General features: G+C 36.6%; 1 protein-coding gene across 17 annotated transcripts in view; it reads right to left on the bottom strand.

The window, feature by feature from the left end:
- Positions 1–25,107, bottom strand: part of R3HDM1 (R3H domain containing 1) — a 205,857-nt gene that overhangs the window by 6,440 nt on the left and 174,310 nt on the right. For all 17 annotated transcript variants that reach the window (XM_011285215.4, XM_045034798.1, XM_045034801.1 and 14 more), the window contains 2 exons: positions 10,133–10,236; positions 8,585–8,757 (listed from right to left, as the gene is read on the bottom strand). In XM_011285215.4, the coding sequence (XP_011283517.1) occupies positions 8,585–8,757; positions 10,133–10,236 (277 nt within the window). The remainder of the gene's footprint in view (positions 1–8,584; positions 8,758–10,132; positions 10,237–25,107) is intronic.

Here is a 25,107-nt window from a genome sequence, read left to right as displayed (position 1 = left end):
ATCAAAAAAACTGGTCAGCATTTTAGTCACAATTTGGCAAATTAGCTTTTGAACAGAATTTTTAATTTTTTTCTGATTACAAATATATACTTGTTATTGTAAGAGTTAAAACATGAAAATTTATAGTTTTCAACTCCCAAAGGTAAGTACCAGTAACAGATTGTTTCTACGCCCAAACGTATGCATCCATATGTCTATCTATGTTTTATAAAAATGGAAGTAGACTACACATCCTATTTTTTAATCTTGCTTTTGTACCTGGACAATCATATTGGAGATACTTTTCCAGGAGAAAAAAATACACATTTATCTCATTCTTTTTTTTTTTTTTTAATTTTTAAAAAATATTTATTTATTTTTGACAGAGACAGAGAGACAGCATGAGAGGCAGAGGGGCAGAGAGAGGAGGAGACACAGAATCTGAAGCAGGCTCCAGGCTCTGAGCTGTCAGCACAGAGCCCGATATGGGGATTGAACTCACGGAGTGCAAGATCATGACCTGAGCTGAAGTCAGCAGCTTAACCAACAGAGCCACCCAGGTGCCCCTATCTCATTCTTTTTTTCATGTTAACTGTTTAGCATTTCCTTTTTAAACAATTCATCCCTAAAGAACAGTTACCAAAAATAATACAAAGAATTCTTGGATTTCCCATATTCTTATGTTTTTATATAAATCTCTCTCTGCATGTTTTTTAAATCTTTATCTCTTTCTCTGTATATACTGTTATTTTTTCCCAAACTATTTGAGAATGAGTTGTTCACGATACTTCATCCCAAAATAACTAATTGTGTCTTTTTCCTAAAAACAAGGATATTCTTACATAAATAGCCACAGTAGAATCATCAAATCTATATAAAAGTGATCCTATTCTGTAATATATGTAGTAGAGTGTTTAAGAACACTTGAAATAAAGAGGTTTCTAAGAAAAGCCCTTGGAAAAAAAAGAATTATCAAAATCAGGCAATTAATAAGACAGTAAGATTATGTAATCTATAGAGTTTATTCAAATTTCACCAATTGTCCTACTAACATAGTTTACAGAAAAAAAAAAAAAGAAAGAAAAAAGAAAACATTTCCTCTTCTAGTCCAGAATCAAATGTTGCATTTAGTTTTCACGTCTCTCTCATCTTTTTAAATCTGGAGCAGAGCCTCAGTCTTTTTTCTCTTTCATGACTTTGATATTTTTTTTTTTTTCAACGTTTATTTATTTTTGGGACAGAGAGAGACAGAGCATGAACGGGGGAGGGGCAGAGAGAGAGGGAGACACAGAATCGGAAACAGGCTCCAGGCTCTGAGCCATCAGCCCAGAGCCCGACGCGTGGCTCGAACTCACGGACCGTGAGATCGTGACCTGGCTGAAGTCGGACGCTTAACCGACTGCGCCACCCAGGCGCCCCAACTTTGACATTTTTGAAGATCAGTTTCTGATGGTCATTTTGAAGATCAGTTATTTTGTAAAATGTCCCTCAATTTGGCTTTGCCTGCTACTTCCTCATCCCCAAATTCACAAGATACATTTGGGGAAGGAGTACTAGGAAAGTGATGCTGTGTCCTTCTCAATGCATCATGTAAGAGGGAACCTGAGGTCCATGTGTTGACACAGTACTGGTGATGCTTACTTCCATCACTTGTAAGGTGGTGTCTGCCAGGTTTCTTCAATGTTAAATTACTATTTTTTCCTTTCTAGTTATAGTATTAGGGGGAAAGCATATTATCTGTAAACAGAATTTTACTACTTCCTCTCCCAATTTGGATGCCTTTTATATCTTTTTCTTGCCTAACAGCTCCAGGTAGAACTCCCAGTACAATGTTGGCTCATATCTACCTTTTAAAATCTACTGAGATTGAACTTTGGCCTTGGATATGGTCTATCCAAGAATATGTCCCATGTGCACAAGAAGAATGTATACACTGTTCACAAGTGACCAGATGTGTAGGTAGAATGCTCTTTGTATGTGTTAGATCTAGTTGTTTTTTTGTGTTTAAGTTCTCTATGTCCTTACTTAACTCTTGCCTGGTTGTTGTATCCATTATTGAGAGTGGAGTGTTAAAGTTTCCAACTATTACTTGATGGTCTGTTATCAGGTAAGTAATTATTAGGTTTATACAATCAGGTTTATAATTATTATATCTTCTTACTGTATTGAACTTTTGTATCTAGAAAATTTTTTGGATCTAAAGTCTTATTTTATCTAATATTAACATAACTACCCTTACCTACTCTCTTTTGCTTGCTATTTTCATGGACTGTATTTTTGCATCTTGTCACTTTCAATTCATTTGTGTCTTTGGACCTAAAGGGAGTCTCTTAGATCTCTTAGTGAGATCAAGTGTTTTTATCCATTCTGCCAATCTGTCTTTATAGTTAAAATAACTGATAAAGAGGGACTTGCCAATGTCATTTTGCCATTTTCTATATGCCTTATAGCTTCCTTCTTACCCCTCATTTCCCGCATACTCCATTTTTTAAAAAAAAATTTTTTTTAGTGTTTTATTTTGTTTTCGAGAGAGACAGAGCATGAGCAGGGGAAGGCAGAGACAGAGGGAGACAGAGAATCGGAAGCAGGCTCCACTGAGTGTGTCTGCACAGAGCCTGACACGGGGCTCGAACACACGAACCGTGAGATCATGACCTGAGCCAAAGTTGGACGCTTAACCGAGTCACCCAGGCGCCCCCCTGCATACTCTTTTTTTTTGTAGTTAAATGTTTAAATTTCTTTCTCATTTCCTTTTGTATATATTCCCTAGCATTTTCCTTTGTGTTTACCTTAGGCATTACACCTAACATCCTAAAGTTATAACACTCTACTTTGAATTTATATTAGCTTAACTCAATTATATACAAAAACTCTGCTTCTTTATATCTCTGTCTCCACCTCTTTTGGTTGCTTATGACATAAAAGTACATCTTTATATACTGTGTGCCCCAAAACATAAAGTAGTAATTCCTTTTTTTTTTTCAATGTTTATTTATCTTTGGGAGAGAGTGAGAGAGAGAGAGCGCGCGCGTGCACGAGAGAGAGAGTGTGCACATGCATGCAAGCAGGAGAGGAGCAGAGAGAGGGAGATGTAGAATTGAAGCAGGCTCCTGGCTCTGAACGGTCAGTACAGAGCCTGACACGGGGCTCAAACTCACAGACTGCAAGATCATGACCTGAGTCAAAGTCGGATGCTTAACTGACTGAGCCACCCAGGTGCCCCACTAGTAACTGTTTTAAGTGCATGAGACTCTTAAATGATATAGAAAACAAAATTTGGAGTTACAAATCAAAGCTAGAACACTACCTTTTAGCTACTGTTTATAAAAAAATACTTAAGTGCATTCGTCTCTCAAATCACGTAGAAAGTAAAAAGTAGAGTTATGGACCACTGGCACAATACTACTAGCTTTTATAATTGCTCATGTATTTAACTTGAGAACTTTCTTTCTTTATATAGCTTTGTCTTGCTGTCCAATGTTCTTTCTACTTTACCCTGCAGGACTCTTTTGAGAATTTCATGCAGGGCCCATCTCTGTTTTTTGTTTATCTGGGAATTTTAATTTCTACCTGAGTTTTATTTTGTTTTTAAAATTCATTTATTTATTTATTTTGAGAGAGAGCTGAGTGAGCAAGATTGAGTGGGGGAGGGGCAGAGAGACAGAGGGAGAGAATCTCAAGCAGGCTATGAGCTGTTAGCACAGAGCCCATCGTGGGGCTTAGTGTCACTAACTGTGAGATCATGACCTGCGGCAAAGTCAAGTCGGCTGCTTAACTGACTGAGCCACCCAGGAGCCCTCTACCTCACTTTTGAAAGGCAGTTTTTACCAGATACTGGATTCATTAACATTTTTTTTTTTTCTTTTAGCACTTTGAATATATTGGCCAGCTGTCCTAGCCTCCAGTTTCTGATGAGAACTCTGGTGATAATCTTTTTGAGGATTCCTTGTATGTGACGAGTTGTGCCCTTCCTGCTACTTTTAATACTCTGTCCTCTGAAAGACTGATTATATTGTGTCTCAGAGTGGGTATTTTGGAGTTCTTACCTAGAGTTCATCACAATGCTTGATGTTTATATTCATGTCTTTAATCAAATGTGGTAAGTTTTCAACCATTATTTCTTCAAATATTCTCTTTTCCCTCCAAGACAACCACAATATGTTTGTTGGTCAACTTGATGGTGTATCACAGGTGCTTTAGGCTTTGTTCACTTTTCTTCATTCTGGTTTGTCTGTTCCTCAGACTTGACAATTTCCACTGTCCTTTCTTCAAGTTCTTAGATTCTTTCTTCTGCCTCCTCACATCTGCCACTGAATTCCTCCAGGGAACTTTCATTTCAGTTATTATATTTTCAGCTCTAGAATTTCTGGTGTTTTCTAGGTTTTCTATCTCTTTATTGATATTTCCATTTTGTTCATTGTTTTCTTTTCTTTCTCCACATCTTCCTGCAGTTCTTTGAGCAGCCTGAAGACAGTTGTTTTAAGGCTTTTGTCTGGGAGATCTGCCATCAGGTTTTTTTTTTTTTTTTTTTAATTTTTATTTATTTTTTTATTAGGTTTATTTATTTTTGACAGAGACAGAGTGCGAACATGAGCTGGGGAGGGGCAGAGAGAGAGGTAGACACAGAATCCAAGCAGGCTCCAGGCCCAAGCTGTCAGCACAGAGCCTGATGTGGGGCTTGAACTCATGAACCATGAGATCATGACCTGGGCTGAAGTTGGATGCTTAACTGACTGAGTCACCCAGGCGCCCCTTAAATTTCAAAAAAAAAAAAAATTTTTTTAAATTATCTGTCATCAGGTCTTTTTCAAAGACAATTTATGTTGATTTTCTTCCTCTGAATGGGCAATAGTGACCTGTTTCTCTGCATGCCTTGTGACTCTTTGTTGAAAACTGGACGTTTGAATCTGATAGTGTGGTAACTGGAAATCAGATTCAACCCCCTTCCCAGGGTTTATTGCGTTTTGTTGTTTTTATTGTTTTTGTTTATTGACTGTTGCAGGCTGTCTTTGTGTCAAAGATCAGTCTGACGTATAACCTTAAGGACTTCTCAGTGTTTGGCCTGTGCCTTTTCCTGGGCATGTACCCCATATATTCAGTTGCTTTTGAATGTCTTAGTCCTTACTGTTTGGCTCCCAAAAACGATTCAAAGAGAAAAACAAAAGGAGGAAAGACAGGGTACTAGCACTTTAAGTCCCCTAGAAGTGTCGGGGGAGAGATCTGCAGCAATGTGGGAAGGTACAACAATGGTTATTGACTCTTTGTCTGCACCTCTGTGATCAGAAGCAGAAACCCATGATCAGAATACAAATACCTTGTATTTGGAGGACAGAGTCCTTTTTTGCCCACCCTGGCTCCTGTCAGCTGCTCTAGTAAAAAACATGCACAGTTGCCTCCTAGGGGTTGGGGGTAAAGATGGGTAGTTGCTACTGTGCTAAAAGCTGAAACTGACTGAAATTAAGTTCAATTTATCACCCAAGCTTTCCCCTGGCAGTTGCAAGCCTTCAATAGATTCTAAAGCAACAAAACTGTTACATCAGATTCTGCCAGTGTAATTATTTCTAGGTGGAGAGATAGACTCCTGATGCTTCCTACTCTGCCACTTTCCTAGAATCCTCTCTGCTCTAGTGATGATTCTTACTTCCTGGTTTCCAGGTGGTCATTTTCTAATTCCATCATATTTACTGGTTCATATTTCACTGTAAAAAAAGAACTTCATTTTTCCTCCCATTTATTCATTTAAATCAGTATAACTCATGGATTTGTTCAACATTAAAATTTTTAAAAATTTGAGTATAGTTGGCAGTTTCAGGTGTACAACCCAGTGATGCAACTTGTCTATACGTCATGCTATTCTCACCATAAGTATAGCTACCATCTGTCAGCATATGATGCTATTACAGTATCACTGACTATATTCCTTATGCTGTGACCTTGATCCCCATGAATTGTTCATTGCATAGGTGGAAACCTGTATCCTCCACTCTCTTTCATCTATTTTGTCCATTTCCCCATTTCCCTTCCCTCTGGCAACCATCAGTTTGTTCTTTGTATTTATAGGTCTGATTCTGCTTTTTGTTCATCATTTTTTTGTTTTTGTTTTTTAGATTCTATGTATGAATGAAATCATATGGTATTTGTCTTTCTCAGTCTGACTTATTTCACCTAGCATAATACCCTCTAGGTCCATCCATGTTGTTGCAAATGGTAAGATCTCATCCTTTTTTATGGCTGAGTAATATTTCATTATTTATACATACAACATTCTCCTTATCTTTCTTTCATCTATCAGTGTGCACTTAGGTTGCTTCCATATCTTGGCTATTGTAAATAATGCTGCAATAAACATAGGGCCACTTAAATTTTGAATTAGTGTTTTAATTTTCCTTGGATAAATATCCAGTACAATTACCGGATCACATGGTATTTCTATTTTTAATATTTCGAGGAAAGTCCATACTGTTTTCCACAGTGGCTGCACCAGTGTGCATTGTACCTATAGTGCACATGGGTTCTTTTTTCTCCACATTCTCACCAATACTTGCTATTTCTTGTCATTTGGTTTTAGCCATTCTGACAGGTGTAAAGGGATATCCCATTGTGGTTTTAATTTCCTTGATGAGTGATGTTGAGCATCTTTTCATTTGTTTGTTGGCTATCTGTATGTCTTCTTTGGAAAAATCCTATTTGAAGTCTTCTACCCAATTTTTAATTGGATTATTTTTGTCACTAAACTGCACTCCAAAAAGAGTTCTATGAATTGGTAGTACCACTGAGAATGAACAAGAGAGTTTGTAACTGGAAATCTCTGCCCATACTGCAAATTATGAGTCTTCCTAAATTTTCCTAATTACATAAATAAAAAATATTTTTGTATTCTCCTCTGATTAATGGTCATTGGGCATTTACAGTTTGTGAATTAGCCTATAAATGACCTTTGCCCTTTTTATTCTCCCATGATTTAATCATGTGCCTTGAAATATTTCAGTTTATTTTATTTTATTTTCAACATTTATTTATTTTTTTTTGGGACAGAGAGAGACAGAGCATGAACGGGGGAGGGGCAGAGAGAGAGGGAGACACAGAATCGGAAACAGGCTCCAGGCTCTGAGCCATCAGCCCAGAGCCTGACGCGGGGCTCGAACTCACGGACCGCAAGATCGTGACCTGGCTGAAGTCGGACGCTTAACCGACTGCGCCACCCAGGCGCCCCTATTTCAGTTTATTTTAAAAAATTTTTTTAATGTTTATTTTGAGAGAGAGAGCATGAGAGAGCATGCACATGGGAAGTGGCAGAGAGAGAGGGAGAGAGAGAATTCTGCAGAGTCTGAGAGAGAGGGTGTGTGCACATGGGAGAGGGGCAGAGAGAAAGAGAGAAAATCTTCCCTGTCAGCACAGAGCCTGACCAGGGACTCCATCTCACAAACCTTAAGATCATGACCTGAGCAGAAATCAAGAGCCAGATGATTAACTGACTGAGCCACCCAGGTGTCCCTAATCTACCCATTTTAAATTCCCCCATAAAGCTTTTCATAATGTTCTTGACATTTGCTGATGATTTTCTTTATGATCCATTATTTCAGTGAGATTTCAAAATGGTGATTTTTAAATTCTACTATTGCTTTTACATTTATTAATTGAATTTCTTCTACAATAAAGAGTGTTCCGGGGTGCCTGGGTGGCTCAGTTGGTTGAGTGTCTGACTCAGCTCAGGTAATGATCTCACAGTTTGTGGGTTTGAGCCCCGTATCAGGCTCTGTGCTTACAGCTTAGAGCCTGGAGCTTGCTTCAGATTTTGTGTGTGTCTCTCTCTCTGCCCCTCTCCTGCTCACGCTGTCTGTCTCTCTCTCTCTCAAAAATAAACAAAAAAATTAAAAAAAAAATTAGAGCGTTCTGCACCTACCTTCTGATTACACTAACAGTTCAATGGAAAAGGTAGGAAAAGGACTTAACTTTCTTTACCAAATTTTATATCTAGTATATCTTCTGATTTTTAAAATTAAAACATTTTAAATATGCAAAAGTTGAAAAATAGTATTTCCATATTGAAAGCAACAGTGTGGCTACACAGAATGTTCAAACTTCTTTACCCATTTGAGAGGATGTCATTTTCAAAGCAAAGCCTTGTAAGGTCAATCTTATGTGACTAAATTGTTTAAAGATTTTTATTTTCTTTATGTTTTGTTAATGTTTACTTATTTTTGAAAGAGCACAAATGGGGAAGGGGCAAAGAAAGAGGAGGGCAGAGGATCCAAAGCAGGCTCTGTGCTGACAGTAGAGAGCCTAATGGGGGGCTCAAACTCATGAACTATGAGATCATGAGCTGAGCTGAAGTCTGACGCTCAACTGATTGAGCCACCCAGGCACCCCAAATGCCTTTTTTTTTTTTTTAATTTGAGAGTGTGTGCACGCACATAGGTGAGCAGTGAATGGGCAGAGAGAGAGAATCCAAGCCGTGCAGAGTCTGACGCAAGGCTCGAACCCACAAACGTTGAGACCAGGACCTGAGTCGAAACCAAGAGTCAGACACTTAAATGACTGAGTCACCCAGGTGCCCCAAATGTTGAAAGTTTTAAAATTATAATAAACAAAAGAAGTACCTTACCTGAACAATATTGTCTACATTGCTAAATTCCACACACTTCTGTCCTCTCTGGTGATCACAGTAATATTTGTTTTGTTTCCACTGTGGGGGTGAGTGGGCCCGAGATTGTGGATTGTTTGGTACATTGAGCTGCATCATCACCATTCCTCCACCAGGGGGCGGAGGTGGCACAGCTGGAAATCAGAGTTGGGACACTGCAATCAGTAGACTGTACCAACTAGCTGGTAGCTTTAAACACTAAGAAAATGCCAATAATTTTACATTTCTGAGCAAAACTTTATTATCATATATACAAGTCATATTTAAGCCCTGGAACTTCATGCCACAAGTGTTGTGTGTTTAAAAAGGCATTAAAATGGGATTCTGTAGGCCTAAACATCTCAGTTATTCTAAAAATAACAGATCCACACTTAGGAAAGTCCAATTACCTACTACAGAACCTAGTAGAGTATAGCATAAATGAGATATCTATAAAAGTGACTGATTGCTAAAATGGATTAATTTTAAAACTGGCATTACTTTAAATACACAGAAAAGAAAAAGTTTGCCATGTGGGAATCAGCCCAATTTTTGTACTCTGAAATGCTTGACTCTGGGGAAGTTACTTAACTCTTTTATTATATGTTCTTATCTGAAAAAGGCAGCTAGGAAGACCTCCTTGGCTCTGAAACAGGCTCCAGGCTCTGAGCTGTCAGCACAGAGCCCGACGTGGGGCTCGAACTCACGGACTGTGAGATCATGACCTGAGCTGAAGTCGGCTGCTTAATCGACTGAGCCACTCAGGCGCCCCGCAGGAAAATATTTCTTGAACAGTGCGTGTACGTGTGAGTGTGCATGTGTGTTGCTAAGTGTTGGGGAGGAGGTAAGTTGGGTGTGGGGGAAACATGAAATCAGCAACACACTGAAGAGATTGTTGCAAATAAGATGTGAAAAGAACTGATCGAGAATGGCAGCAGTGGGGAAGGAAAGAAGGACGGAAAGACGGTAGGAGATTTGAGGAAATGGTAACAGCATGAATGTGAAAAGAGGGAATAGAAGAGAGTTGATTACGACTTTGAAAACTAATCTGGTCCCTAGAGAGAAGGTGAGATAAAGAATGCAGGAAGAGGGAGAACTAGTAAATCTAAAGTGCCTTTGATACAACAGGGTAGGGATGTCCAGTAGGCAGTTGGCTATATGGCCTCTTCTAAGCCAAAATAAGATGTGGGAGTTGCTGGCAAAAAAGCAGTTGTTGAACCCTAGGAGATGGGTGAGTCACCTAGGAAGAGTATCAAGAGTAAGGAGACAATTCCAGAGAACACCAATATTTATGAGGCAGGGAAGGAAGGAGAATCTGAAGACAAACAGGCCAGCAATGTTGTAGTAGTAACACTAGAAAAGGAAGAAGCGGATGGAAACCATTAACTCTGAGTTTGCATGGCATCCTAATATTTTGGGTACATCACAGCACAGAAGTTGGAAATCCTGTTCTAGAAATGCCTCAGGAACCTAATTTAATTATTTCTCAGATGGACAAATCATTACCTTTTCTTTCAATTATATTCATACCTGCACACTGGTGGCTTTGAAGCTGCTGGGAATTGCATGGTGAAGTAGTTCGAGGAAACTGTACTTGTTCTGATCCTGGATGTTGCAAGTAACCTACTGATGAACTATGGGGGAAAAATTGAACAAACACAAAAACACAGCACAGTGAGATGGAGATGGTTGTAAAGATTCTTTGAATGAAACAATCCTATACATTTATTTAAGTTTTTTTTTTTCCCCTCAAATTGGTTAGGGGTAAAGTGTAATCTACTTCTATTCTCTACGAATCATAAACAAGTACTTTTTGGATAAAAAAATCTCTTTATGTTTATGACAATAATACTGATTTTTTTTTAAAACCACTCCAAATTTCAATGCTCTTATTCTTTTACAACTTATTCTAAATATGATTTTTTTGTTCAAATAATTATTTAAAAAAGAAGAAAAATAACTTTTACAAAATGAAAAAGTAATTTATTTGGATCTCCCTAAGCTGTATTTTAGAAAAGAGAATATGCAGTTTGACAATTATGAGACTCAGAAAAAAATGTTTTATTGCTCAAAATATGTACTAAGAATAAAGGAAATAGTAAAGTATAATTCTGACATATTCTAACATAAATACTGATTAAAAATAGAGGCTGTTGATATAAAACTATTCAGTTATTGCTGCAATTCTCAAGTTAATTTTTGAGACTCAAACTAATATGGGATTTGTCACAAAATGTCTTTAAAGTTTTCTGTTTGGCAAATTCTTTCAGGAAAATAATTTCAAATTGTAAAGCGATACTATTAGTTCTTTCTGAGAATTCTCAAGTAATCAGAATCATTTTTGTTTTCTAAAGTAATCTCTACACCCAATGTGGGGCTCAAATTCATGACTCGATATCAAGAGTTGTATGCTCTGAGTTTGCCCACTGACTGAGCCAGCTAGGTGCCCCCCAAGTAATCAGAATCTTAATTTATATATAAAACCCTATTAGTTACCAGGCTTTTTAAATCACTCAATAAACTTTCCTTAGAGAGTATAATTTCTTAATCTAGCTTTACCAAGTTTTTGCATTAAAAATATGTTAGATCCAACTACTGAATTATAAAGAGTATAGGTAGACGTGTTAAACACCATGATGACACAATCAGTAAAATCCAGACTATGGGACATTCAGAAAGACAAATGTGTAAAAACATAAGCAATATTTGTGGGTAGTTAGAATTATAATTACCAACTAGATATTTGATACAATTAAGAAGTTAACTATTAAAAATCAAAAAAAATTTTTTTAAACTTTACTTATTTGAGAGAGAGAGAGAGAGAGAGAGTGTGAGCGAGCAGGGGAGGGGCAGAGAAAGAGGGAGAATCTCAAGCAGGCTCCATGTGGGGCTTGAACTCACGAACCATGAGATCATGACCTGAGCCGAAATCAAGAGTCAGACACTTAACTGACTGAGCTGCTCAAGCACCTCCTTAACTATTAAGATTTTTAATGTGAATCCGTATTGTAGTTCTGTGGGTTAAAAAAAAAAATCTTTTAGGGATTCCTATACTGAAATAATCATGAATGAAATGGTAGAATACCTGAATTTACTTCAAAATCATAAGGGAAAAAGAGGAAGTAGAGCTTTAGATGAAAACAGGTGAGTACTATAGAAGTTATGGGTACATGGGGTTCAGTGCACTTTATATTTATACGCATTTAAAATTTTTTGTAAGAAAAAGTTAAAAATGATTCTCTAATTCTCCAATTACTAAAAATTCATAAAAGTTTTTTTTTTTTTTTTTTTTTTTTTTTAGTGGCAGTAACTCATTGTGGTTCACAAAAAGGGAAAAAGAAAGGGATATAAAGGGAGGATTTCACAAAAGGTGATTCTGGACCATATGACAAAATGTAAAAAACAGTACTTCCTGAAACTGATGTTAACTATGATTGGGATGCATTATATGAGTATTAGCTAAGCTGTGGAAGTAACACAGCTTAAGACATGGTTTGTAAACATGCTGCTACTGGGAGAATAGAAAGTTTCACCAAAAGGTGGAAAGATTTTTTATATTCTGTTCTAATTGGGATAAATATTCTCTTGGGCTGTGCAGTATCCTTCACCCTGATCTTGTTCACTAAGCACCTTAATGGCTTACCCAAGTTCTGAGGCACATGAATGACAAGAAGCCACCCAGAACAGGGATGAGAATATTCAAGTCACGGAGATGAGCAATACATCCCATACTACCAAACCACAGATTGCCATTCTGTGGGCACTATAGTGCCACTATAGTGGGTCCTTAGGTAAATGAATTATAAAAGTGAGTTCCAAGACTAATCTCCCCCAAAAGACATGAAGATACTTTAAGGGACAAAGACTGGGCAATGAGTAGCTTTCTTAAATTTCTTAAATGCTCTATTTTCAATTACCATCTAATTTGTCTTCTATAAAGGCAGAACTAGAACACGTTAAAAAAAAAAAAGAAAAAAAGGGGAGTCAGCTTTTTAAACACCATTCTCACATTAAAAATACAAACAGTGGCGCCTGGGTGGCTTAGTTGGTTAAGCATCCAACTTCCGCTAAGGTCATGATCTCATGGTTCATTAGTTCAAGCCCCGAGTCAGGCTCTGTGCTGACAGCTCAGAGCCTGGAGCCTGCTTCAGATTCTGTGTCTCCCTCTCTCTCTGCTCTTCCCCCGCTCACACTTTATCTCTCTCTGTCTCAAAAATAAATAAAAATTAAAAAAAATACAAATATTGGGGCGCCTGGGTGGCTCAGTCGGTTAGGTGTCCGACTCTGGCTCAGGGCATGATCTCGCGGCTCCTGAGCTCGAGCCCCAGATCAGGTTTTGTGCTCACAGCTCAGAGCCTGGAGGCTGCTTCAGATTCTGTCTGTCTGTCTCTCTCTCTCAAAAATAAATAAACATTAAAAAAAATTAAAAAAAAAAAAAGGAAGGGACGCCACCTTCTCTTCATCCTCTTAAAAAAAAATACAAACAAATATTTATGGGGTTCTGGGGTGGCTCAGTCTGGTTAAGCGTCCGACTTCGGCTCAGGTCATGATTTTAACCATTTGTGGGTTTGAGCCCCGTGCTGGGCTCTGTGCTGATGGGTCAGAGCCTGGAGCTTGCTTCAGATTCTATGTCTCCCTCTCTCTCTGCCCCTCCCCCACTCGTGCTCATGCTTTCTCTCTCTCTCAAAAATAAAAAAAAAAATAAAAAAAAATATAAATATTGATACATAATCAAAAAGGAAAAGTCATTTTGTAGCAACTTCAAAAAATTTCTCCTTTGGAAGACAAAGTAAAACACGGGGTCTAGTCCTTACAGAACTTCATACTCTACCACTGAATAGGAAAAAAAAGCATCAATCCCATGAATCCATCTGGTCCCAAACTTCCTGAAAACCATGAATGTAAATTAAAACATAATATCAACTTTCAAAGGTACTAGAGTTCACTGCAATGAAAACTGGCCTTACCACTTATAGCAACTGCTTTGCTGTACTTTTAAGGAGCTGCCCCTTCCCACTCTATGGTACGGTCAAGTCAAACCGCTGCAAAACTGGCTCTATAGGATCAGTGGAGACTGATAAATGACACAAGGATCCAAAAAGTTTCTTTTTTGTGGGTTTTCTATAATGTTCATCTTATTCCTACAATGTTCTATGGTTATTCCACTGAGGTAAGACCTCTATGGAAAGAGGTAAAAATTCCTCTTTCTTCTAGTCATTTGTTTTTGCATTCTTACTATAGTTTGGAGTCAAAGCTATGATGGAAAAAATGATAAACACATTATATATATATTTTAAAACCCAAAACCTACTGTAGTCTACCAAAGTGTGAAGAATTTTTAAGAATGTCATAAAACCCTTTATAAATGGGTGAAAATGGCCCTTTAAGGGGTTATCCCTGATGCTTTTGATTAGATCATGGTAATCTATTTGATACATTGTGAGTGGAAACTAATACTTGTTATTAAGATATACTCACTACATATTCGTGAAAATTCAAGTGATGTTACATTACTATCTTAAAAAACTTTTTTTTTAAATGCTTATTTTTGAAGGAGAGAGAGACAGAGCATGAGAAGGACAGAGAGATGAGCACGAGAAGAGCAGACACAGAGGGAGACACAGAATCCGAAGCCGGCTGCAGGCTCCGAGCTGTCAGCACAGAGCCCAATGCAGGGCTCCAGCTCACAAACTGTGAGATCATGACCTGAGCCGAAGTCAGACGCTTAACCTACTGACCACCCAGGAGCCCCTTTATCTTTTTATTTTTTTTATTTGAGAGAGAGAGAGAGAGAGAGAGAGAGAGCGAGTGAGCGAGCATGTGCATGAGTGGGGGAGGTGCAGAGGGAGAAAGGGAGAGAGAGAATCTTAAGCAGGCTCTATGCTCAGTGTACAGCCTGCCTGAGGCGCTCAATCCCACGACCCTGCGATCATGACCTGAGACAAAATCAAGAGTCAGACGGACACTCAACTGACTGAGCCACCCAGGCGCCTCACACTGCTATCTATTTAATGGCTTTTAACATTTAATACTTGATACAGTGAAAAGAACCACGGATTTGGGTGTCAGAAGGCAGTATGAGTTTGAGTTCAAATTCCATTTACTTGTAGTATGTCTTTGAACTTCAGCTCTCTCATTAATAAATGTGTGATTAATACTTACCTTACCAAACTATGATGAAAGACTTGGCCAAATAATTCAAAATACAGTGAAATGTAAAAAACGTACATTTTTACTAACGATCAAAGAACCAAATTAAAATGAGATATGTCTCTTCTTATGAAACACGAAAACAACAAAAACAAGTTAGTACCTACAAGGATTGTAAATCAAAGGAAGATTTTGTCAAAATGTACTAAGGTTCTTAAGAAAAGATATATCTTTTGACCTATTAATTCCTCTCTAAGGACTCTATGCCAAGAAAAGAAATTCAAAATGCTCACTAAATGGTTCAATACACCAAAACAAATGAATACGACCTAAATGTTCTTTTCAAAATATAGGAAAAGAAAAAGAAAAAAGAGACTGAGAGGAAAACATGAACATGACAACAATGGACAGCTTAGGGTTGTGGGAATATAGCTGATTCTTGACAATTTATATTATTTGGTATTTTCCAAAAAGGCATGAATATGAGTACATTTTGCAAGTATAAAAAATAAACACTAAAAATATCCTATGAAAACTGCCTGAAAAGTTTGACTTTTAAATGTTGTTTTTGGGATTTAATTTCAATGAATGATCTGAATCTCCTTCAGAACTCCTCAGCAGATGTCAGAGCACAGCCATCTGGAGGTAGTTATACTGATCCTGTGCAACACAAACCTTCAATTCATTTGAGGGTCAGCTATTCAGCTGAACTTGTTGTCTCTAGAAGAAACTATTAGCTTTCTGCCTTACAACCTTTCTGCAAGTCAAGGTGATTTCTAGCTTACATACTTTTGTGATGATACTACCTATTTAGGACAATATAAATAAAACTCTCAACTAATTAGAATCTGACCAAACTATATGCTCAATTAATAAAAATAAATGTAAAATAAAAATACTTACTGTATAATATTTTAGGTTTTTCCTTAAATACAAATGGCCAATTTTCCTTAGCTTTCTGGTTAAATGTTCATATTTATACAAATACTCGTTTATAGCTCACCTATTCCCAAATGTAAAATATTTCTAAAAACTCAATAGACTAAGAAATAAAGAAAATACTTAAAAGACAAAACAAAGATGGGATAATGCCACCTGAGATAAAATTGTGGCTTTCACTGAGCACTGAATCTAGCTTTGTGCTTCCTGGTAGCTAAGACAAAATGGGATCCCAGAGGACCATACAACTCTATCAGGCTGATAAAAGAAGGAAGCATTTAAGCCTCTGGAAGGTACTGGATTACACACATATCATAACTATATTCTATGATGAATTTAAAGCATGTAGTTAATTATAGAAGAATCCAGTCTTGATATGAGATACAGTTCATATTTTACTTGGAAACTGAGAGCCTTGGGTGAAAAACTGGCCTTAAGAGAGGATTATTTCCCATTAGATAAACAGGTAAGCTGCAAATGTGCCTGCAGTTAAGGGCTAACATTTTCCTCAAATATGAACTTTGAATTTTCCAAGTACTGGTAGGAGAGCCAAAATCCACTATCATATTTCAGATAAAAGATGCCTCTGGCTTGAGCACTGTAAGGGCAGCTATTATCAAACACAATCAACCATAAATATATCTCTGGTGCTCTTGGGAGAATGACTGGTTTTGAGAAGGATGATATTTTGACTGACCCACTAGGATGAACTAGCTATCATTAAGCAGCTGTGTTACCGGACCTGTTGGATACATCACTTTAGAAGCTCAGTGAAGTGGCAGAAAACATCTGCCAAACAATAATTTTAGCTTTATGATATTGATTGTAAGCTGCTCTTTCTGGTAGTAATTTAGCTACTTATTAAGTCTGCTCCTAGACTGACACCATAATGTTGCCATTGACACTGAGGATGATGCTGATACACCTATGGGATAACTAAAGAACATGCATTCTGTTCCCCAAATAGCTTCATAAAATCTTTAAGTATAATTTCAAAAGATGGGATGCTAGAATAGCATAATTTCTCATTTTTTAAAAAAGATTCTATTTTTAAGTAATCTCTTACATCCAATGTGGGGCTCAAACTTACAATCCCGAAACCAAGAGTAGCATGCTTGACCTCCTTTCTTCTAATTGATTTAAAAATCAACTATATAAAACAATATATATATAATGTAATGTTTGGCCCATAGCATATATAAATGTAATATATCTGCCAAAAATAGCACAAAGGAAATAGGTGGGAGCAAAGCTGTACTGCCTATAGATGTAAGGTACTAATTATAACAGGTACTTTTTTCTATATGATGCTACAATTAAGCTACTGTAAGTAAGAAGTACATTTGGATTCATTAAGATGTATATGGTAAATCCTATAAAACTGACTAAAAATACTCAAAAAAAGTAAAAAACATTGAAGAAATTAAAATGCCACGTAGGAAATATTCACTTAATGTAACAGAAAGCAGAAAGAGCAGGGGCGCCTGCGTGGCTCAGTCGGCTGAGCATCCGACTTCTGCTCAGGTCATGATCTAGCAGTTCATGGGTTCGAGCCCCGCGTTGAGCTCTGTGCTGACAGCTCAGAGCCTGGAGCTTGCTTCGGATTCTGGGTCTCCCTCTCTCTCTGCCCCTTCCCCACTCATACTCTGTCTCTGTCTCTCAAAAATGAATAAACGTTTAAAAAAATTAAAAAAAAAAAGAAGGCAGAAAGAGCAGAAATAAAGAAAAAAATAGAAAAACACATAAGAAAGAAAAAAAGCACAAAATGGTAGACATAAGCCAACTATATCAGTAACATTAAATGTGAACAGATTACACAATTCAATCAAAAGACAGTGTCAGAAGACTAAAAAGCTGATTCAAATATACACTGTCTATAGGAGACATACAGGAATAAAAGGATGGGAAAAGATACATCATGCAAACAGTGACCATGAGAAAGCTAAAGTGACTTTGCATTAATACAAAATTTTTGAGAGATAAAGTATTTCATAATGAAAAAGTGCAAGTCAGGAAAATATAAGTTATAAACATATCAGCCCCTAATAAAGAAGCACAAAATACATGAAACAAACACTGATAGAAATGAAGGGAGAAATAGACACTCCATAGTAACAGGTAAAGACTGTAACATCCACTTTCAATAATGGATAAAATGATAACAAAGAAGATTAACAAGAAAATAGAAGACTTTGACCACACTATAAACCAACCAGCCCTAAAAGACATCCATAGAACCCTCAATTCAATAGTAATAGAAAGGTGCCTGGGTGGCTCAGTCGTTAAGCATCTGACTTTGGCTTAGGTCATGATCCCGTGGTTTGCGGGTTCGAGACCCTTGTTGGGCTCTGTGCTGACAGCTCAGAACCTGGAGCATGCTTCAGATTCTGTGTCTCCCTCTTTTTCTGCCCCTCCCCCACTCACACTCTGTCTCTCAAAAATAAGTAAACATTAAAATTTTAAATAACAATAGAATACACAATAATTTTAAAGTGCATATGGAACATTCTGTAGGACAGACCATATGCTAGGGTATGAAAATTTATGCTAGGGTATGAAAATTTAGAATACCATATGCTAGGGTATGAAAATTTAAATTTACTCAGTAAATTTAAAAGGACAGAAATAATACAAGTATGTTCTCTAACCATAATGGAATGAGATTAGAAATCAATAGGAAAACATTTGGGACATATACAAATTAAGTGAAAATTAAACAACACAATCCTAAATTATCAATGGGTCAAAGAAGAAATCAAAAGGGTAACCATAAGACACATGACAATGAAGACACAACATAGTAAAAGAGGCAACCAAAGCAGTGCCTGAGGGAAACTCAGAGCTATAAATGCCTATTTCAAGAAAGAAGAATGTTCTCAAATCAGAAACCTTCATTTCCATCTTAAGACACAGGGGTGGGAAAGGAAGAGCAAACCAAACCTAAAGCAAATGGAAGAAAGTAAGTAATAAAGATTGCAATGTAAATAAATACAGAATAGAAAAACAGGAAAAAAAAAATCAAACCCTAAATATGGTTCACTAAAAAGACCTACAAAAACTGACAAACTTTTTGTTAGATTGACCAAGAAAATAAGAAGGAGAAAACTCAAATTATTAGGATCAGAAATAAATAGGGGAGATTACTACTGAATCTACAAGAATCAAAAGGGTAATAAAGGAACACTATGAAAAACTGTATACCAACAGATTAGATCAACTTCCCAGAAAGAGATAACTACCAAAATGGATTCAAGGAGATATAACCCAAATAGACCTAAAACAAAAGGAAGGCAGCTATGCTCACCACTATACCACCAACTCTGAACTAGACCTAAAACAAATGAAGAGACCAAAGTAGTAATCAAAAAAACCTCACACACAAAAACTTCAGCACGGAAGCCTCCATCAATGAGTTCTCTCAAACATATAAAGAATTAACAACTCTTCATAAAATCTTCCAGAAAATAGAAGAAACTATTTCCCAACTCACTCTATGAAGCTAATATTACCCCAATACTAAAATCAGACAAAGGTATCGAAAACAACAGACCAGTATTTCTTGTGAATATAGATGCCAAAGTCCTTAATATACTAGCAGAGTGAAACCAGCAACCCATGAAAATAATTATACACCAAGACTCAGTAAAATCCATTAATGTAATATATCCTATCAACAGAATAAAAACCAAGAATCATATGATCATCTCAATAGGTGCAGAAAACATATGACAAAATCTAATACTCTTACATAATAAAAATATTCAACAGACTAGGAATAGAAAAGAATTTTCTCAACTTGATATAGAGTATTTATGAAAAACCCACAGCTAACATCATACTTAAGGTGGAAGACTGGGTGCTCTCCTGCTAAAACCATGAACAAGGATGTCTGCTCTCACTGTATGTTGTACTGAGGTTCTAGCCAGAGAAATCAGGTAAGAAAATAAAACAAAAGGTATCCAGATTGAAAAAGAAGCAAAACTATATCATCACAGATGGCATGATCTTGTATATGGAAAATCCTAAAAAATTCACTAAAGAAGTATAATAACTAGTAAAATGAGTTCAACAATGCTATAGGATACAACATAAATACAAAATACAAATATATACAAAATACAACATATACAAAAATAAACTGTATTTCTATACATTTCCAATGAATATCTAAATAAAATTAAAACAATTCTATTTACAGTATCATTAAAAAAGATGAAATACTTAGGTATAAATTTAATAAAAGAAATTAGCATTAACTCTGAAAACTACAGAAAGTGTTGAAAGAAATAAAATATCTAAATAATTGGAAAACATCCCATGTTCATGGAATGGAAGACAACATACTTAAGATGCCAATACTCCAAATTAATCTACAGATTTAACACAATTCACATCAGAATCCTAACTGACTTCTTTGTGAATGCTGACAAACTGTAAAATTCATATAAAATTGCAAAAGACCCAGAGAAGCCAAAACAATCCTGATAAAAGATCAAAGTTGGAGGACTCACATATCTCAATTTCAAACTTCCATCAAAACAGTGGGACACTGGCACAAGACAGACATATAGATTAATAGACTAGTATTGAGAAATATGCTCAGACACCTACGATCACTTGATTATTTATTTAGTGCGCACATGAGTGGGGGGAGGGAGCAGAGAGATTCCCAAGCAGGCTCTATGCTTAGCACAGAGCCCGATCTCATAACCTGAGCTGAAATCAAGAGTCAGCTCAAGTGAATGAGCCATCCAGAAGCACCAATGATCATCTGATTTTTGATAAGGGTGTCAAAACCATTCAATGGGAGAATAGTCTTTTCAACAAATGGTACTGGGGCAACTTACTCACCATGTGCAAAAAGACTGTAATAAAAAAATTAACTAAAAATGGGTCAATGATTTAAACGTTAGAGCTAAAGCTATAAAATTTTTAGAAGAAAATCCAGACATGAATCTTTGAGATCTTGGAGTTGGTAATGAATTATTTGATATGACACCAAAAGCATGAACAACAAAATAAAATAGATAAACTGAACTTCATCAAAATAAACTTTTGTATTTGAAAGGGCTGTAAAAATAAAATGAATACACACCTCACAAAATGGGAGAAAATACTTCCAAGTCATAGATATATTAAGGGACCTTGTATCAGAATACAGGAAGAACTTTTACAATTCAATAATAAAAAGACACATAACACAATTATATTGGGCAAAGGATCTTAATAGACATTTTCCAAGGAAGATATACAAATGGCTAATAAGCACATGAAAAGATATTCAATATCATTAGTCATCAGGGATATCAAAATCCCAAATCACAATGAGACATTACTAGAATGGCTATAATAAACAAGTCAAATAATTAACAAGTGTTGGCAAGGATGCAGGGAAATTAAATCACCCAGATAACGCTTATGGGAATGTAAAATGGTGTGGCTGCTTTAGAAAAGTCTGACAGTTCTTCAAATGATTAAACAAAGTCACCACATGATCCAGTGATTCCATTCCTAGGTATACACCTAGGAGAAACGAAACATATGCTCACATAAAACTTACTAACTAGGGGCATGTGGCCAACTCAGTTGGTAGAACGTGCAACTCTTGATCTTGGGGTTGTGAGTTCGAGCCCCTGGATGAGAGTAGAGATTACTTAAATAAATTAACTTAACAAAATGTACCAACTAATGCTTACAGCAGTACTGTGTGGAACCAACCAAATGTCCATCAGTTGACAAATGGATAACACAATGTGGCAGATCTATACGATGGAACAGGAGTCTTATTATTCAGCTGTAAAAGTAGTGAACTACTGATACAATGCTAACATGGATGAGCCTTAAAAACATTATGCTGAGTGAAAGCAGCTAGTCACAAAAGACTACCTATGATGCCATTCATATGAAATATCTATAACAGGGAAATCTATAGAGATAGAAAGTAAATTAGCGGCTGGGAGATGATGGTGGTGATGGAGTCAGAAGGTGACAGCTAAAGAGTATGGTTTCTTTCCTTGTTATTTTCATCAGTCTATTCACATTAAAACATTTAATTTTGGTAAAATACACGTGACTTACAGTTCACCATTTTAATCATTTTTTAGTGTATAGTTCAGTGCCATTAAGTACATTCACATTATTGTACAATCATTACCACTGTCCATCTCCAGAACTCTTTTCATCTTGCAAAATCCAAACTGTATTCCATAAATACCAGCTTCCCACTCTTTCTTTCCCCAGCCCCTGGCAACCACCATTCTACTTTCTGTTTCTATGAATATGACTACTCTAGGCACCTCATATAAGTGGAATCATACAACACTTGTCCCTTTGTAACTGGCTTATTTCATACAGCATAAGGTCTTTAAGATTTCATCCATGATGTAGCATGTCATAATTTACCTCCTTTAAGGGTGATATCCTATACAACCCACATTTTGTTTATCCATTGATTTGTTGATAAAAATTGCTTTTTTTCCACCTTAGGGTTTCTTTCTGAGGAGTTGAAAATGTTCTAAAATTGATTATGGTGACAGTTGCATATTTGTGAATATACTAAAAAGTACACTTTGAGTAGGTGAATTGTATAGTAGGTGAATTTTATCTCAATAATACTGTTGCAAATAAGATAAAGGAAATGGCAGAATGAACAAAAATGGTGTATATATAAAAGGTATTCACAAAGAAGTTGTATCACATGAAGTTGCCCACAAGAAGGTTGATGACTTAAAATAACCCTGGAAATTCTAAACAAAAATGTTATTGTCATCATCTTATCTTTATGATTTTGCAAACATCATGATTTATTTCATATTACTACTTTTTTGATGGGAGACAAAGACTAAGTGTATTCTTCTCAAGCAGTAATTAGCTCATTTGAGAAGCAAGCCCCACATATGGTACAGCTTTTAGGGGCTACTAAAGATGTTATCTTTGAAAATTTATGAACAGTTGGCAAGGTGTGCTAGGAAGTCATTTGGTTTTCTGCCTTTTTAAACTATCTGATGTCTTATTGCCAATGTAGTTAAGAAAACTGCCTGAACTTATTACTTAGTATGCATGGCTGTGTTCCCCAAAGATGCTGTAATTAATCAACATAATCCATTTGGGGGCTGTGATAGCCTGAGTATCACACATTTAATGTTTCTGAATTAAAAAAACTGAAGTGGTTAACACAGAACATTTCGAACCCTTTGGTCCCAATGTCTGACTTAACATGTGTGCCAAACTAAGCAAATTTCATTATAAATGTAAACCAAACTTAATTAGCCCAGCATAAATATAGGAAACTGATATTTTATTCAAAAGCTGGGGCGTCTGGGTGGCTCAGTTGGTTAAGTGTCCGACTTCGGCTCAGGTCATGATCTCATGACTTGTGAGGTTGAGTCCTGCATCAGGCTCTGTGCTGACAGCTCAGAGCCTGGAGCCTGCTTCGGATTTTGTGTCTCCCTCCCCTGCCCATGCTCTCTTTCTCTCTCTCAAAAATAAACATTTAAAAATTAAAAAAAAGTGAAAGCCTGACTTCATCTTTGCCTACCCTATGACCCAGCAATAGCACTGCTAGGAATTTACCCAAGGGATACAGGAGTACTGATGCATAGGGGCACTTGTACCCCAATGTTTATAGCAGCACTCTCAACAATAGCCAAATTATGATAAGAGCCTAAATGTCCATCAACTGATGAATGGATAAAGAAATTGTGGTTTATATACACAATGGAGTACTACATGGCAATGAGAAAGAATGAAATATGGTCCTTTGTAGCAACGTGGATGGAACTGGAGAGTGTGATGCTAAGTGAAATAAGCCATTCAGAGAAAGACAGATACCATATGGTTTCACTCTTATGTGGATCCTGAGAAACTTAACAGAAACCCATGGAGGAGGGGAAGGAAAAAAAAAAAAAGAGGTTAGAGTGGGAGAGAGCCAAAGCATAAGAGACTGTTAAAAACTGAGAACAAACTGAGGGTTGATGGGGGGTGGGAGGGTGGGGAGGGTGGGTGATGGGTATTGAGGAGGACACCTTTTGGGATGAGCACTGGGTGTTGTACGGAAACCAATTTGACAATAAATTTCATATATTGAAAAAAAATTAAAATTAAAAACTATTCAAAGGTTATTCAATATTTCTGTGGACTTAAAAAAAACTTTTAAAACTGAGGTATACTTCACAATGTTACATTAGTTTCAGATATATACCTTCTCTATATGTTATGCTATGTTCACCATAAGTGTAGCTACCTGTGAGCATATGACGTTAAAATACCACTGACTATGCTCTCTATGCTCCACATACTCTTCTGGATCTTTTTTGTTAGATTTTCCTATTAACAGCACTGTTGTAAACTTGTTTTGCGGCAATTTTAATTTTGGGAGTGGATTAAATATGTGGTAGACTTTTAGAGATATAATTACAGAACAAAAAAGTACAGCATTTTTGTGTTCTGCTAAACGTCATCAGACTGATTTATAGAAAAGTGGGCTTTTCATATGCCTAGCAACCAGCAAAGTCTGTCTCTTTGCAGAATACTTTAACTGTCTTATCTTCCATTTTTGTTAAAGTTGCTTTAATTCTCATTTCTTAGATTGCTGGTGAGTAAACATATTCTCATGTGATAATTTACTATTAGTTTCTGTGAAATGAGTAAACTATTTATCTCCATGAATTGTTTGTTGGGTCTCACTGTTCTTACTCTAGTATAGAAGTGGTAAAAACATCTTATATAATAAGCTTCTATCAGACATACTTGTAACATTTCCCCACATCTTGCTGCTTTCCTTCTGAAATCTGTCTTAATGTAACTATACTGGATCTTTACATTAAAAAACTTTCCAATATTCATCTATGTTTTGATAATGTACTTCTTACCTTAAATCCTAAGTCAGTAGAAAAAAAAAAAAAAGCTATGTGAAAAGAATTTCCATAAACCCATTTCCGCACCTATCCTTCTACCAAAAATCTAACTTATGTACTTTGCTTTTCCTCTATTTACCATATGTGAATCCTCTGCACTCTTACCTAAGGCTAACGTACTTCCCTTTGAACGCTGGCTCTCCCCCTCCTTGGGGACCTTACAACTCCCCCTCTTCATCCTGCAGAGGCATATCTTTCTACTGTCTTTCCCTTCAATATACAAACACTTCTTTTTCCAACCAAGAAAAGACATTCTCTCTTGACCTCCTTTCCCCTCCCATGTACTATCTCAATTCAATGTTCCCTTTTATGAAAGCAATTCTCCTCAAAAGTAGTCTCGATTTCCTCTTCTCTCATTCATTTGGCTTTTATCTCTTAAAGCCTTCCCCCATAGTTAAATCTATCTTCAACAACTGCTTTTCTTACTTTTTAGGGGGTTTGAAATATATATATAAGTGTGTCCAAAAATATGTTACACAGTTCAAAGAATTGTAAAATTAA

This window comes from Felis catus, chromosome C1 (genome assembly GCF_018350175.1).
Source record: "Felis catus isolate Fca126 chromosome C1, F.catus_Fca126_mat1.0, whole genome shotgun sequence".
Taxonomy (NCBI): domain Eukaryota; kingdom Metazoa; phylum Chordata; class Mammalia; order Carnivora; family Felidae; genus Felis; species Felis catus.
This window is presented reverse-complemented; position numbering and strand designations above follow the sequence as displayed.